This window comes from Vombatus ursinus, unplaced genomic scaffold, assembly GCF_900497805.2.
Source record: "Vombatus ursinus unplaced genomic scaffold, bare-nosed wombat genome assembly UNPS02014344.1, whole genome shotgun sequence".
NCBI classification, from domain to species: domain Eukaryota; kingdom Metazoa; phylum Chordata; class Mammalia; order Diprotodontia; family Vombatidae; genus Vombatus; species Vombatus ursinus.
In genome coordinates this window covers 395421-408058 of record NW_020954122.1, presented here as the reverse complement: position 1 = coordinate 408058, position 12638 = coordinate 395421, and the positions used below count along the sequence as shown (strand labels likewise).

Here is a 12638-nt window from a genome sequence, read left to right as displayed (position 1 = left end):
GGCGGATGTTGCCTCACAGGGTTGGTTAGTGTCCACGCGCTTTGCACACCCCTGATGTTCTCAGGCATGAGTGAGCTTAGGGGAGAAGTTGCTGAGGAGGTCCCCTCCAGGAAAAGAAGACCTCTCACACCCATTGACAAATTTTGTGGAAGTAGTGCCTTCTTCCCCTCCAACGCTGACAGTCTACAAATTATGCTCCTCTCCCCTGCCTATCCCTGAGTCTGAGTCTCCCAGACTCTCCTTCCCTCCCTACTTCCCAGACTGATGGCTTTGTATTTTGAGGACTGGTCCATTGATTTCCCTCAGATGGGGAAAGACCCCAAGAACCCCCTGAGTTCTACTCAAGACAAGGTAGTCCCTTAAGGTCCAGAATGAAGGTCCCGACCCTCCCACCCCTAACCTTTATGGTCGGTCCCCTCTTTTTATTCAGCCTTCCCTATCCTCCCTTCTTCTCTGCCCAGCAGCTGCCCCTGGGCCTGTGCTTCCTGGCCAGCCCCTGGAACAGACCGTAGTGGTTCGCTGTCTGGGATTGAGCCAAACCCCACTGGAGATCAGCTATTTCTGCTTTCTCCAATGATAGGTTCATAGGAGGGAAGAGTCCCCTAACAGGGTCTTTAAGGAACGTCAGTCACATTTAACATCTCCCCAGCCCCTGTCCAGGAAACTTTTCTTTAGGAATACTTCCAAAATGAACCCCAAAATCTCTCTCCCTCTCCAGGTTACCATGGGAAATGAATCCCAGCTCATCTCTCTGGCCCTTCTCGCCCAGAGATCACAGGCCAGCTTGGAGTTAGATTTGTGTTTGCTAAGAGGGTTTTGCTGTTGTCATTGTTTTGCTTGATGTTGTTATCTGTGATTGTGTTTGAGCAAACTGGCTTAAACACCTGTCTCACCTTCAGACCTCCCTAAGGGCAGGACCAAGTTTCCTCCAGAGAATAATGGTTCAACAAGGGCAGAAATGTGTCTCCTGCCTCAGATGGGATCTTTTTTCCCAGCCCTCATCCCCACATAGATCCAGATGACGGGATCCTAGGGGACCCAAATTGTGTGCAGGAGGGTACATGCATCATATAAAACAAACTACACTTTAATAAGAAAATTGGTTGAGGAGTAGCGCTAACCCTCACTGCCTCCTTCCACATTTCTTCTCCCTTCTGCTCCCTGTATATTTGTCTTGAGTGTCTGACTTTGGTCCTTGATGAATGGGAGAGATGAGGCATGTGGTGGGACAAGAGGCAAGAGACCCAGAGTTCTAGGCAGAAGAGTTGGGGCCAGGGGCCCCAAGGAAAGCACCACAATTAGTGGTAATCGATACCAAAGTGCACTGTGAGGTTGGTGTAGAGGGGGGTCTGCTCCTTGGACAGTAAGCTGTAGAGGAGATTATTCATCCCATTGTAACGCCACCTCAGATGGGTTCTGGAGAGGAGCTGAAACCTAACAGGGGCAAAGAGAAGAAAGATGTGTAGGCCCTGTGGTAGCCTGCAGCTGCCCCCCACCCCTCCACCATCACTACTATTTTTATCCTGCCTACTTCTTTGAGGTTTCACAATTTCTGAAGCTTCTTCCTCACAGCCACCTGCAATGTGGGGAGTCTTGAGTATGGGCCCATTTTACGGATCAAGATCCTGAGGGTTTGGATAGACATAACCATCCATCTATTGCCCCCTCTTCCCCACTTAAGAAAGTGATCTGTGCCATGACCCAAGGGGAATAAACAGGGAAGAATCCCCTGAAAATAGGAGAGTGCAAATGTGATTCCTTCTCTCTTCTACGGATGACCCAAGGGTCACTATTCCTTCCAGGAGAATGACCCTAGAATGACTCCCTGACCCCCTCCCATTATGATGAACCTCTGCTTTCAAGTACATCTATTGGGCAAGTCAATGATCCTTCTACAAAGGCACTGAGATCAAGCATGGTGAAGGAACCTCTACCAGTCACACCCAGGGATAAGACCTGAGAGCATTCTCCTATGTAAGAACCCTTCATAAGGGAGCTCTTCTGGAGACAGAGCGGTCACCTCCAAGGGTTGGTCTCAGGGGCTGGCCTTAGAATACTCAGGGAGGGTGAGACACATTTCAGGTTAAGCCCTTGATCAAGGATGATGAGAATGGCAGTGTCCCCTCCCCCAGGCCCCTCCTCTCCTTCCACCTCTCACCTGTTGGGGTTGGCCTTATTTCCTCTGTCATGACCATGCTTCAGCATGTGGTAGCGGCCAAATACTGCTGGAGGCCGGGAGATTGACATCTTATTCAGGAAAATTCTGTGGAGAGGAATGGAACAAAGAAGCCCCGTGGTGTCTTTCCACCTGCTCCCAGCCTTCCTCCCCACCAGACCTAGGCACAGATTACTCACCTGGATGCAATGTCATCATCCTCACCCCCCCAGCCCCAGTAGTTGTTGGGAAAACCATTGATCTTCAGATAGTGAATGGGCTGCAGTGCCATCACACCCCCAAAGTATGTCTGGTAAGGAAGCCTAGAAACATGAAGGACAGGCTGAGTCAGACAGAGGACCTGCTAGGCCAGATGTCACTGTAGCTGCAATTCTTCTGAGGCCTGCTTTCAGTGACCTCTACCCAAGGCCCTTCCCTCAGACCCACATGAAAATCCCTCCTTTAAGCGGATGGTTCTAAGCCTTCTGATAACTGCTCCCCTTTGCCCCTAAGGGTAGCCCCTCCTCTTAGACCCGAGAGCTAGCCCCTGACGTCTTGCTCAGGTTATCTCAGAAGATAACCTCTCTGGCCCCTGGAACAGCTACTCCTCTCTTACCTTGGGGACAGCAGCTCCTTTCTTACCCCGGAGACAGTCTCTCCACTCTGCCACATGGATAGTTCTCTTCTCTGGCCACTAGGATTGCCCTCTTTTCTAACCCCTGAGCTAGCCCCTCCTCTATGGCTCCTAGGATAGACCTCTTTGCTAATTCCTGGGATACTCTCCTCTCTGGTCCCTGGGAGCGCTCCTCTTCTCTGAACCTGGCTTCTTGGGGATAGCTCCTTTCTCCCCTCTGCCTTCACTTACTCATACTGGAACTTGTCAATGGCTACGGAAGCATGCATGGGAAAGGCACTGCAGTCGTAGATGTTTCGGTCATCCTCAGGAATCAGATCCACATCATGGAAGTAAAGACACTGCCAGTTATTCTCCTTCATGGCCTCTTTGAAGCCCACATTCAATAGCTTCCCTCGGTTAAAGGTATAATTGTCCATCTGAAATAGATAGAGCCTTTAAACTGGAGGGATGGCCCTTTATTCAAGGTGAACCCTGCTCAGTGCCTGACTCAGACAGTGTGTACCCACTCCCTATGCCACCATCACTACCCCCTATACACACACACACTCACACACACACACACACACACACACACACACACACACACACACAATGGGGAGAGGACCAAAACAGGTGACCTTGATTATACAAAATTCAATGCAGCAGAAACTTTTTTTTTTAATCCAGATTTTTTTTGGAGGGGGATGGGTAGATTTTTGCCTTAAATTTCTCTGATTAAAATCTGACACCTAATTTGACACAAATTTCTAAGACTAAGGCTCTCCCCAGTAGTCAAGCAGTCAAAGGATATAAATAGCTTCCAAAAGAAGAATAAACAACCAAAAAAAAGTTCAATCTCCCTAATAGATTAATGCATACTAAAATAACCTCATCTCCATTAAGCTAGAAAAGCCAATTTAAAAAAAAAAAATCCTTTTTAGAAGGGCTCTGGGGGAGTATGGGACAGTAACCAGAAGGCCAAATTTGAAGCCAAAATACCCAGATTTGAATTCTGGATCTGATGCTGACCCACTTGGTGACCTTGGGGAAGTCGCTTAATTTCTCTGGGTCTGTACAATTGGGGGGAGGGGGTGGACCAGATAGTCTCTGAGGGCCCTTCCTGCTCTGGGACTATGTTCCAACAAACCTTCTGAGAGAGTTGTGAACTCTTCCAATCAGAACATCATAGGTTTAAATCCAAGAGGACCCTACCAGCCATTCGGTACTCCCTTCCCCCATTGAACAGATAAGAACTTTCCAGGGGGTCACCCAGTTAGTGTCAGATGCAGGAACTGAACTGAACCTGGAATTCTGCACAAAAAAATTACTGTATTACTCAAATCCTTTGATCCAGGGATCCCACTACTGGGATCATATCCCACATAGGCTCCTGACTGCAGAAAAATGCTCATTTGCACAAAAATGGTCATAGACACATTATCTGTGATGACAAAATCTAGAAACAAATGCATTCAGCGTCTGGGGCATAGCGGAACAAACTTTAGCAGGTGAACATAATGGTATATCAGTGCTCCAAGAAGGAACAAGGACCACACCTGTGATTTCATAGGTATAGGTAACATCTTCTAGTCCTAGAGAGGTCCTGGGGCAGCTCAGTGGATACAGCTGATACTAAAGTCAGAAGGACCTGAGTTCAAATCTGGCCTCCGACACTTAGTAGCTGTGTCACCCCAGGTAAGGTAACCTTGATATGAGAGAGAGAGAGAGAGAGAGAGAGAGAGAGAGAAAGAGAGAGAGAAGGTTCCTTAAGTATTATGTCAGAGGTGAAATCTGAACTCAGGCCCAAGGTCCCGACTTTCTCTTCTCATTAAGAAAGCCGACTATAAAGAGCAAAATGGGAAGACTTGTATGAAGAGATGCAGAGGGAAGAAAACAGAGCCCAAAGGACAATAGACACATCCAATAGAACTGTGTAAATGAAGTCGAAATCTAGATAAATACAATGGTTAGTGCCAGTCCTTTCAAAGTTAAAGACAGTCCTTCCTTTCCTTCCCCAAATTGTCTCCTATTTATGCACCTGTTTACGTGTTGTATCCTCTAGTGAGAGACATATCACAAAGCACTTAGCACAGTGCCTGACACACTGCAGGCACTCAATAAATGCTTGTTTCCTTCCCCTTCTTATTTCTAGTGAAATATGTTTATCACAGGCGAGGACCTTTTTTTTCTTTTTGACCTTATTTCTCCAATGCCTACTGCCTTTTCCACAACAGCCATTTAGTAAATGTTCAGAGGTTTATCTGTCACGCCCAAACAAAACATGGATAAATTTAAAGTTACTTTGCAAATACCATACGATCATAATCAAAGCTGATGACCAGAATCCACTCCCAAGTTGCCTCTGCCACTGGTGATCTGATCAACCTTAGACTTGCTGAGTGGGGTTATTGTCTAGCAAGAGCTCAGGGACCATAAAATGGCAAGTTAAATTGTGTAAAATTGAAAACGTTTTTGCACAAACAAAACCAGTGCAGCTGAAATTAGAAGGGAAACTGTTAACTGGAGGGGAAAAAGATCTTTTCAGTAAGTTTCTCTGACAAAGGACTCATTTCTAAGATACGTATAGAACTGATTCAGAATAAGAAAAACCTGGGAAGACCCATATGAACTGATGAAGAGTGAAATGAACAGGTGAGGACAAATTGATACAATAGAGACAACAATACAAAAACAAACAGCTTTGAAAGACCTCGGAATCCTGATCAACGTGACAACCAAACAGCGTCCAGAGGACTCATGAAGAAGCGAGCTACCAACGTCTCACAGTCCGCCTTTAACCGAAACATTGGCGGAAGGCGGGCAAGAACTGATGCTTACAAACCGTATTCACTTAGTACCAAGGGACTTAAAAGCAGACAGGGACTCTACGTAGGTAGTTGAGGGAATGGAGGGTCAATCCAATTTTAAGGAGGCATGAGGGGCAGGTAGGTGGTGTAATGGATAGATCTCCCACCTCAGAGCCAGGAGGACCTGAGTTCAAATCTGGCTTCAGATACTTGACACTTACTAGCTGTGTGACCCTGGGCAAATCATTTAACCTCATTGCCTGGCCAAAAAAAAAAAAAGTGGCAGGAGAGGCAGTAGAAGATAAAATATCACACATAAATGTCACATGTAAAATTTTTTTAAAAAACCTCCACCTTGGAAACATCAATGTGTCTTTCACCATGTGAGATACTTACCTTTGCTATCCTAGACATCTCCCTCTGGATCAAACCTCCCTTTGCTTTTGCATCCCTGGGGAGGGGTCTGTGTGAGTCTCTGGGCTCTGTTCTCCTTCTGGAGAAGAGGGCAGTACGCTTTAGGCCCTCCTTAGCCAGGCTGGTGAGATCTCTTTCCTCCATAGCCTTCCCACTCCCCCTCTGCCCAGTCCCTTACCTGGTGCACCACATAGATGGCATAGTGGATCTGCTGTCTCTGCAAGAAGGGGTGCAGGTGGTAGAGCAGCTGGTGCAGGTGCCTTCTCCTGGCCCGGTAGGGGATGATGATGGCCGTGTGGTGAAGAGCCCAGCAGTTGGGTGGCTGATAGTGGCCTCCCAGCTGCACCAGCGGGTTCTTCTGAACGATGTCATCCAGCGTTATATCAAGAGGGAAGCTCACCTTCAGAGGGCCACCTGAGAGAGGAGGAGGAGTGATGTGAGCCCTCTCCCCTCCTGACTCAAAGACCAGAGAGCAGGCATGCCCTGTCCAGCACACCTCCTCAGCCTCCACCTCTAACCCAGAAGCATGAAACCTCCGGGACAGATGTCACAGATCATCTAGTCCAATGGTGACTCAAATAATGGATGGATTTCCCGGTACACCATCAACATCTAAATGGGGTGGGGAGGATGGCAATTGTGGGTCTGAGCTACCACTGGGGGAAGTGGGGAAGAAGGAAGCCGTGAAAGGGGGACCTCAAGTAAAGGACAGTTGGCGAATGGTACAAATCCCGTCTCTGACCTTTATGTACAAACCGAGGCCCATTAGGCAAGAGAGTCACATCTCCCACCTGCCTTCTCTTTCTGAATAAATTTAGAAGTGGACCTTGGAGGCCTTTTAGTTACAAAAGAGGAAACTGAGGCCCCACAGGCATGAAGTGGCAGTAGTGGGATTCAAACCCAGGCAAATCCAGGCTCTTTATACTACATTTTAAACAGGTCAGTCTAGATGACTTTGGATGTAGGACAGTGGAAAGAGTGTCTAGTGTCAGAGGACCTGAGTTCAAATCCTACCTCTGACCTTTACTTTAAGTGTGGCCATGTTGGACAAGTCATTTAAACTCCCTGAGTCTCAGTGGCATCATCTGTAAAATGAGGGGATGGACCAGATTGATGCTGAGGCTTCTTCCATCTCTCACTCATTTGACTGTTTGGAGGCAGCTGGGCCCAGAGTCAAGAAGAACTGAGTTCCAGCCTCAGCTACTAACTGTGTGCCCCTGGGCAGATCACTTAACCCCTGCCTCAGTTTCCTCATTTGTAAAATGAGGATAATAATAGCCATCACCACACACACACACACACACACACACACACACACACACACACACACACACACACACAGCATTGTCATGAGGACCAAATGAGATAATATTTGTAAAAATTAATTAGCATAGTGCCTGGCATGTAGTAGGCACTATATAAATGTCCAGGGGTGAGCAACCTGCAGCATCAGGTTCTCCACTCTAGTCCCTTCCCTTCCCTAAGGAGAATGTCAACTCCAACTGTGTGCCAGACACCAAAAATGGCACAGGCCCTGCCCTTAAGGAGCTTATCTTCTATCAGGAGAAACACCAGGTACAAGAATCTAGAGAGGAGGAGGGAGCAGGAGGGGCAGGGACAGGAAAAGCCTTCTTTAGGAGGCTGCCCTTGAGCAGAAACTTCAAGGAAACTAGAGACTGAGGGGAGGAATGAGGGCATTCCAGGCATGGCTAGCAGCCCGTGTGTGCATAAAGACCCAATTTTGGGAGCTGATTGGATTGTAGAATGGAGGAAGGAGAGTAGTGTATAAGAAGGCTGGAGAGGTAGGTTGGGGTCTAGTTGTGATGGATTATGAATGCCAAAAAGGAGAGTTGAATATTTTATCCCAGAAGCAATAGGAAACCAGGGGCATTGGGGAGGGACATGGTCAGACTAGGTTCTGGGAGCTGTGTGGGGGTTGGCTTGTAGAGGGGGAGGAATAGGAGGCAGGGAAGTCAATTAGGAGGCCTTTGCATAAATGCTCATTGAATGAATGAATGAGTATATGCATGCATGAATGAATGACTAAACAAAGAAGTGAATGGCACCCCACCACAACAAGCAGCCAGCCCTCTCCTATGCCTCCACAAAAGTCTCAAGGTGCCAGCTTACTGACGAAAGGAGAGGTCTTGGGGCAGGTGGGCAGGTCTTCCTTGGTAGGGCTCAGGGGTTGGATTTGGTCCAGGCCGCTGTAGACATCTTTCACTGTCAGGATGGTGTCGGTGGTACTAAGGACGCTGGTGGTCAGCATTTTCAGGACATAGCTGACCTGGTGGTGGTAACCTTGGTGATACAAGACCGCCATTATTGCCAGCTGCAGTCCGAAGAAGATGAACAGCGCTCGGCCCGGTGCCACCATGTTGGGGGCAGGAGGGAGGTAGGGTTCTGCCCTGCTCCCTGGGCAGGCCCAGTCAACTTTGCCCAATGGATCACCTCTTGGCTCCTTGCCTCTGCCAAGCTATGAAGATGGGGAAGAACAAAAAGTGGGAGTGCCGGTGAGGAAGTGGGAGAGAAGAGTAATTAAATAATCATTAAAGGAGGAAAAAGAAGGGGCTCAGAGAGAGGTGACAAGTTTATTCCCATTTCACAGATGAACATACTCAAGCTCAGAAGTGACTTGGTCACGGTCACTCAGTTAGTTGTCAAAACCAGGATCTGAACCCAAGCCGTCTAGTCTAAATGGAGAATCTGAAGCCTAGAAAGAAGTAGATAAGTGACTCATCCAAAGTCACCAGCTGCTTATGGATCAGAGGTAGGATTTGAACCCAGATCATAGAACCTTAATTAGAATGGATTTTAGTGAGAGGAGGCATGGCATCTTGGGGAGAGTGATGGGCTTGGAATCAGGAAGATCTAGGTTCAAATCCTGCCTGGGACACTTATTACTTTGTTAAGTCACTTTATGCCTCTGAGCCTCAGTTTCCTCCTTAAAAAAAGAAGGTAAATTGAGGGGGTTGGACTGCCCGGCCTCTGGGGTCCCCCCCAGCTCTGGACCTCTTATCCTATGCTCATCAGGTTCCAAAGATGGAAAGTGGCAGAACCCAATTGGAGCCCACACCTTCAGATCCACTATCATATCACACTGCCTTATCTCCTGACTCTTTGGGTTCCACGATGCTGACTTTTCTGGGGGACTTCCTGGAGGAAGGGGACATTCTGATGAGACAGAAGAGAACAAGACAGTGTTTGTCCCTAGAAAAACAACCCATCATGGCAACTAAGTGTCCTAGCAACCCTGGAGTCAGGAGGATCTGAGTTCAAATCTGGCCTCAGACACTTACTAGCTGTATGACCCCGAACAAGTCACAACCCAATCAATTGCCTCCCTAAAATAAAAAAGAAAAAAGAAAGAAAGAAAATGAACTCACTGAGGTATCACCTTCTCCAGGAAGTCAATCTCAATTAGAGAGAAAGGCACTGTACCCACTGAAGAGATGGAAAAAGGGATGGACTCTGTCTTTTAGCCTTTAAAAATGAATTCACTACTCTGCTCCTAAAACTCCACTCAGTTCCATTCTGGAAGCTAAAGCCACTAAAGGGCTCTAATTGCTAGGAGAAGGATCACAAAATCATAGATTTAGAGCTGAAAGGGACTTTAGAGGGGACAGATGTGGAAACTGAGACCATACAAGGTAAGGGACTTGTCAAAGCTCACACCATCAGTAAGTGCCTGAAGTGATATTTGAGGCCAGCAGATCTTCCAGACTCTGAGGGTAAGCATGGCAGCGCCTTTCCCCCCAGAACCATGCACCTAGCCTGGATTTCTTCCCTTCATGCTAAGATGCCATGGAGAGTGGAAAGGTCATAGTCAGAAGACCTAGGTTCAGACACATAGTAGCTGTGTGACCTTGGGCATGTAGCTTGACATCTCTGAATCTGCTTTTTTCTCAGTTTAAAATGGAAAGGAAATACATGAACTACTGCCATGACCCTAACTCAGCCCATTCCCCTTCCTGACCAAGCCAGACTATGCCTCTGGAATTGGCTGATCCATTCAAGCCTACATGTCTGGTTCCTTCCCCAAATTTCTCTCAGCCTCCACCCTGGGCTAGCTCCTCTTGCCTCCTTCTCCAAGTTTGTCTCGCAGAGCTGAATCTGGGTGGCACCTCTGCACCACCCCCATTCCTAATCATATATATCCACCCCAGCTAGTCAGTCCCCAAACCCTGTAATCATCTTCTTTACCATAAACCACCACCCAGAGCCCAAGGCCTACCCTCCCTCCTTTCGGCCCTTTTCCCCATCTCCACCAGCCACTGGACTCCTCTCTCTCTCTACCCTTATTGAGACCTTCCTTTTCCTTTCCCTGCTCAAGGACCTTCAAGAGCTCCCATAAGTTAAGACCAGACTCTTCATCCTTGCAATCCAGGCCCTTAGAGTTGGGGCCAATCAATCCCTCTGAATTGTCTCCCTGACTCACTTACACATTCACTTCCCTTGGCACCCCAAGCTTTCCTTCATACTATATGTGTTATGTGCCTTCTTGCCTGAGGTGAGCTCAATCCATGCTTGCACCTCTCTCCCTACCCCCATCCTTGGGTTCTCCCATCCTTCAGGGCCCAATGTCTTCCAAGAGGCCTTCCCTGAGGACCCCAACTAAGACCCATAGAGGGCTTCCCAACATTCTCTGTATCACATATGCAAGCCCTTTGAATATATGGTCATATATTAAGTTCCAATGATGTGTGTGTGTGTGTGTGTGTGTGTGTGTGTGTGTGTGTGTATGAGAGAGAGAGACAGAGACAGAAAGAGACAGAGAGACAGAGAGGTCTCCTCAACTACTCTGGGAGCTCCCTGAAGGCAGGAGCTATGGACCTTCCTTAGTATGTCCCATAGCCAAACACAAGATAAGGCAGAGGAAACCCGAAGTTCCTTCCTGTTTCCCTCTCCATAAAATGGGGCAGGAGGTAAAGATTGTGAAGGACTCTTCCTCCCAGCTCTGCTCTTCTCTGTTCTAACAACCTTTCTGGCTGTTCTTGTTGGGCCTTCAGAATACCTATCATAGGGTGCCTGGCTTAGAGTAGGCACCACCTACCTGAAGTGTTTGGGGAAGAATGGGGAGAGTGGGAGGAGAGCAGGAGATGAGGATGGAGAGGGAAGCTGGGACCCAGCTCTGGTGGTCTCCTTTGCCAGACCCAGGAGTCATTGAATGTTAGAGTTGTCTTAGAAGTCTACCAAGTCCAACCTCTGCCTTTTACAGATAGGGAGACTGAGGCCCATGGAGAAGACCTGTCCGAAGTCACAAGGCCCATCAGTGCCAGAGGCAAAACTAGGTCTCGGGAACCAAGGCTCTCTCTGCAAGGACTCCATTTCCCTGAGTCCTGACACCTCCCAACTCCTACTAGTCTATTGCTAGCTCTCACCTCAGGTGTGATCCTGTTCTCCCCCAGCTCTTAGCAATCCTCCTCCCCCACCCCAGGCACCTCTGGGGAGGCCAGCTGCCTCTCTGTTCACTGCAACGAGAGACCTGGGAGAGGAAATGAAGTCAAGCCCTGTGGTTAGAACCAGCATGACATGAGAGTACTGGGACATGTGAGTCCTTCGGTGAAAGCCTTCCTCCCCCTCCCCCACCACTCCATTTGGGCTGGTCCTGAGGGCCCAAAGCAAGGGGATTAAGATACTTGTGGAGCTGGTGGCCCTGGGCCCAACTGATCTTTCTGTATCTTCGGCCCTTTGTCTCTCTGGCTGGTGGCACCTTCTCTCTGAGGCAAAAACTGGAGGAAAGGCTTATGAGGCCACCTCTACCTGGCCCCCACTGCTTTTCAGGCACTTGTCTCCCACCCGACCCTGACTTTTATAAAAGCAACAACTCTCCACCCGGAGACTGTCTCTTCCTTCCATTCTCAGGTCACAGAGATGGTGGCCCGGGCTGGGGGTGGGGATCACAGAGGTGAAGGTGATGGGTTGCTTGGGTACCTGTACTCGGACCCCAATTCCAAGACCATATTTCTCCCTAGCCTCAAAACACTATCCCTGACAGTTTTCTTCCCAGCCCGAAGACCCTGTTTCTGGCAATAATTCTGGAGTGGGCCCAGTGAGGTGAGCTATCTCTCCCTGTCACCCAAATAAGCTGACCTCTATAGAATGTACTGTCTTACATCAACAAAACTATAACGTACTGATTCCCACAGTTATCATATACGATCCAGAGGTCAAGCTGTAGACATTAACTCCCAAAGCTGTTTTGTTACAGACATAACAGACCAAAAATCCACCCCTTAGGAACCCCTCTCCCCAGTTTCCAGTAGCAAATGACGCCTGTGACCAAGGTTGTATGCTATCACCTAATTAGCATACCTGGCACATAATTTGCTGCTTTTCTTATATAAGCTTTAGCATCATTCCTATTCAGTTGCAGAGTCCTTTAAGGAGCTCTGCCCGCCATATTAGTGTTATAATACATCTTTGCCAATTTGACTTAAAGAATGCTTAAGTCTGTAAAATCATTCTGGATGGTCCTGTGCCGTACTTCAGTCCTTGGGGCATCCCTGAACCTCTTAAACTGCATCGAAGGGAGACATACAAGGACACACACCCCTGCTCAGGGCACAACTCCCCAACTCCATATAGGTACACACACACACACACACACACACACACAATCAGGGCCAAAGATGGGGATCCCCCT

At 48.1% G+C, this 12638-nt stretch overlaps 1 protein-coding gene across 1 annotated transcript; it reads right to left on the bottom strand.

Annotated features, from left to right (window-relative positions):
* Positions 1 to 1111: 1111 nt before the first annotated feature.
* On the bottom strand, positions 1112 to 11392 carry LOC114042294 (beta-1,4-galactosyltransferase 3-like). Its single transcript, XM_027860970.1, has 7 exons — positions 11374 to 11392; positions 8123 to 8468; positions 6171 to 6406; positions 3021 to 3208; positions 2356 to 2478; positions 2159 to 2263; positions 1112 to 1434 (listed from the first exon to the last, which is right to left on the bottom strand). Exons 2-7 carry the CDS (start codon positions 8367 to 8369, stop codon positions 1299 to 1301), a joined length of 1035 nt encoding a protein of 344 aa, XP_027716771.1. The 5' UTR covers positions 8370 to 8468; positions 11374 to 11392; the 3' UTR covers positions 1112 to 1298.
* Between the last annotated feature and the right edge of the window lie 1246 nt (positions 11393 to 12638).

Excerpts from the sequence above, each read along its gene's own strand:
- LOC114042294 (XM_027860970.1), bottom strand. The coding sequence starts at position 8,369 with ATGGTGGCACCGGGCCGAGCGCTGTTCATCTTCTTCGGACTGCAGCTG. Across the intron at positions 3,209-6,170 it reads CCATCTATGTGGTGCACCAG|ATGGACAATTATACCTTTAA; the intron begins GTAAGGGACTGG and ends TATCTATTTCAG. Across the intron at positions 2,479-3,020 it reads ATTGACAAGTTCCAGTATGA|GCTTCCTTACCAGACATACT; the intron begins GTAAGTGAAGGC and ends TCATGTTTCTAG.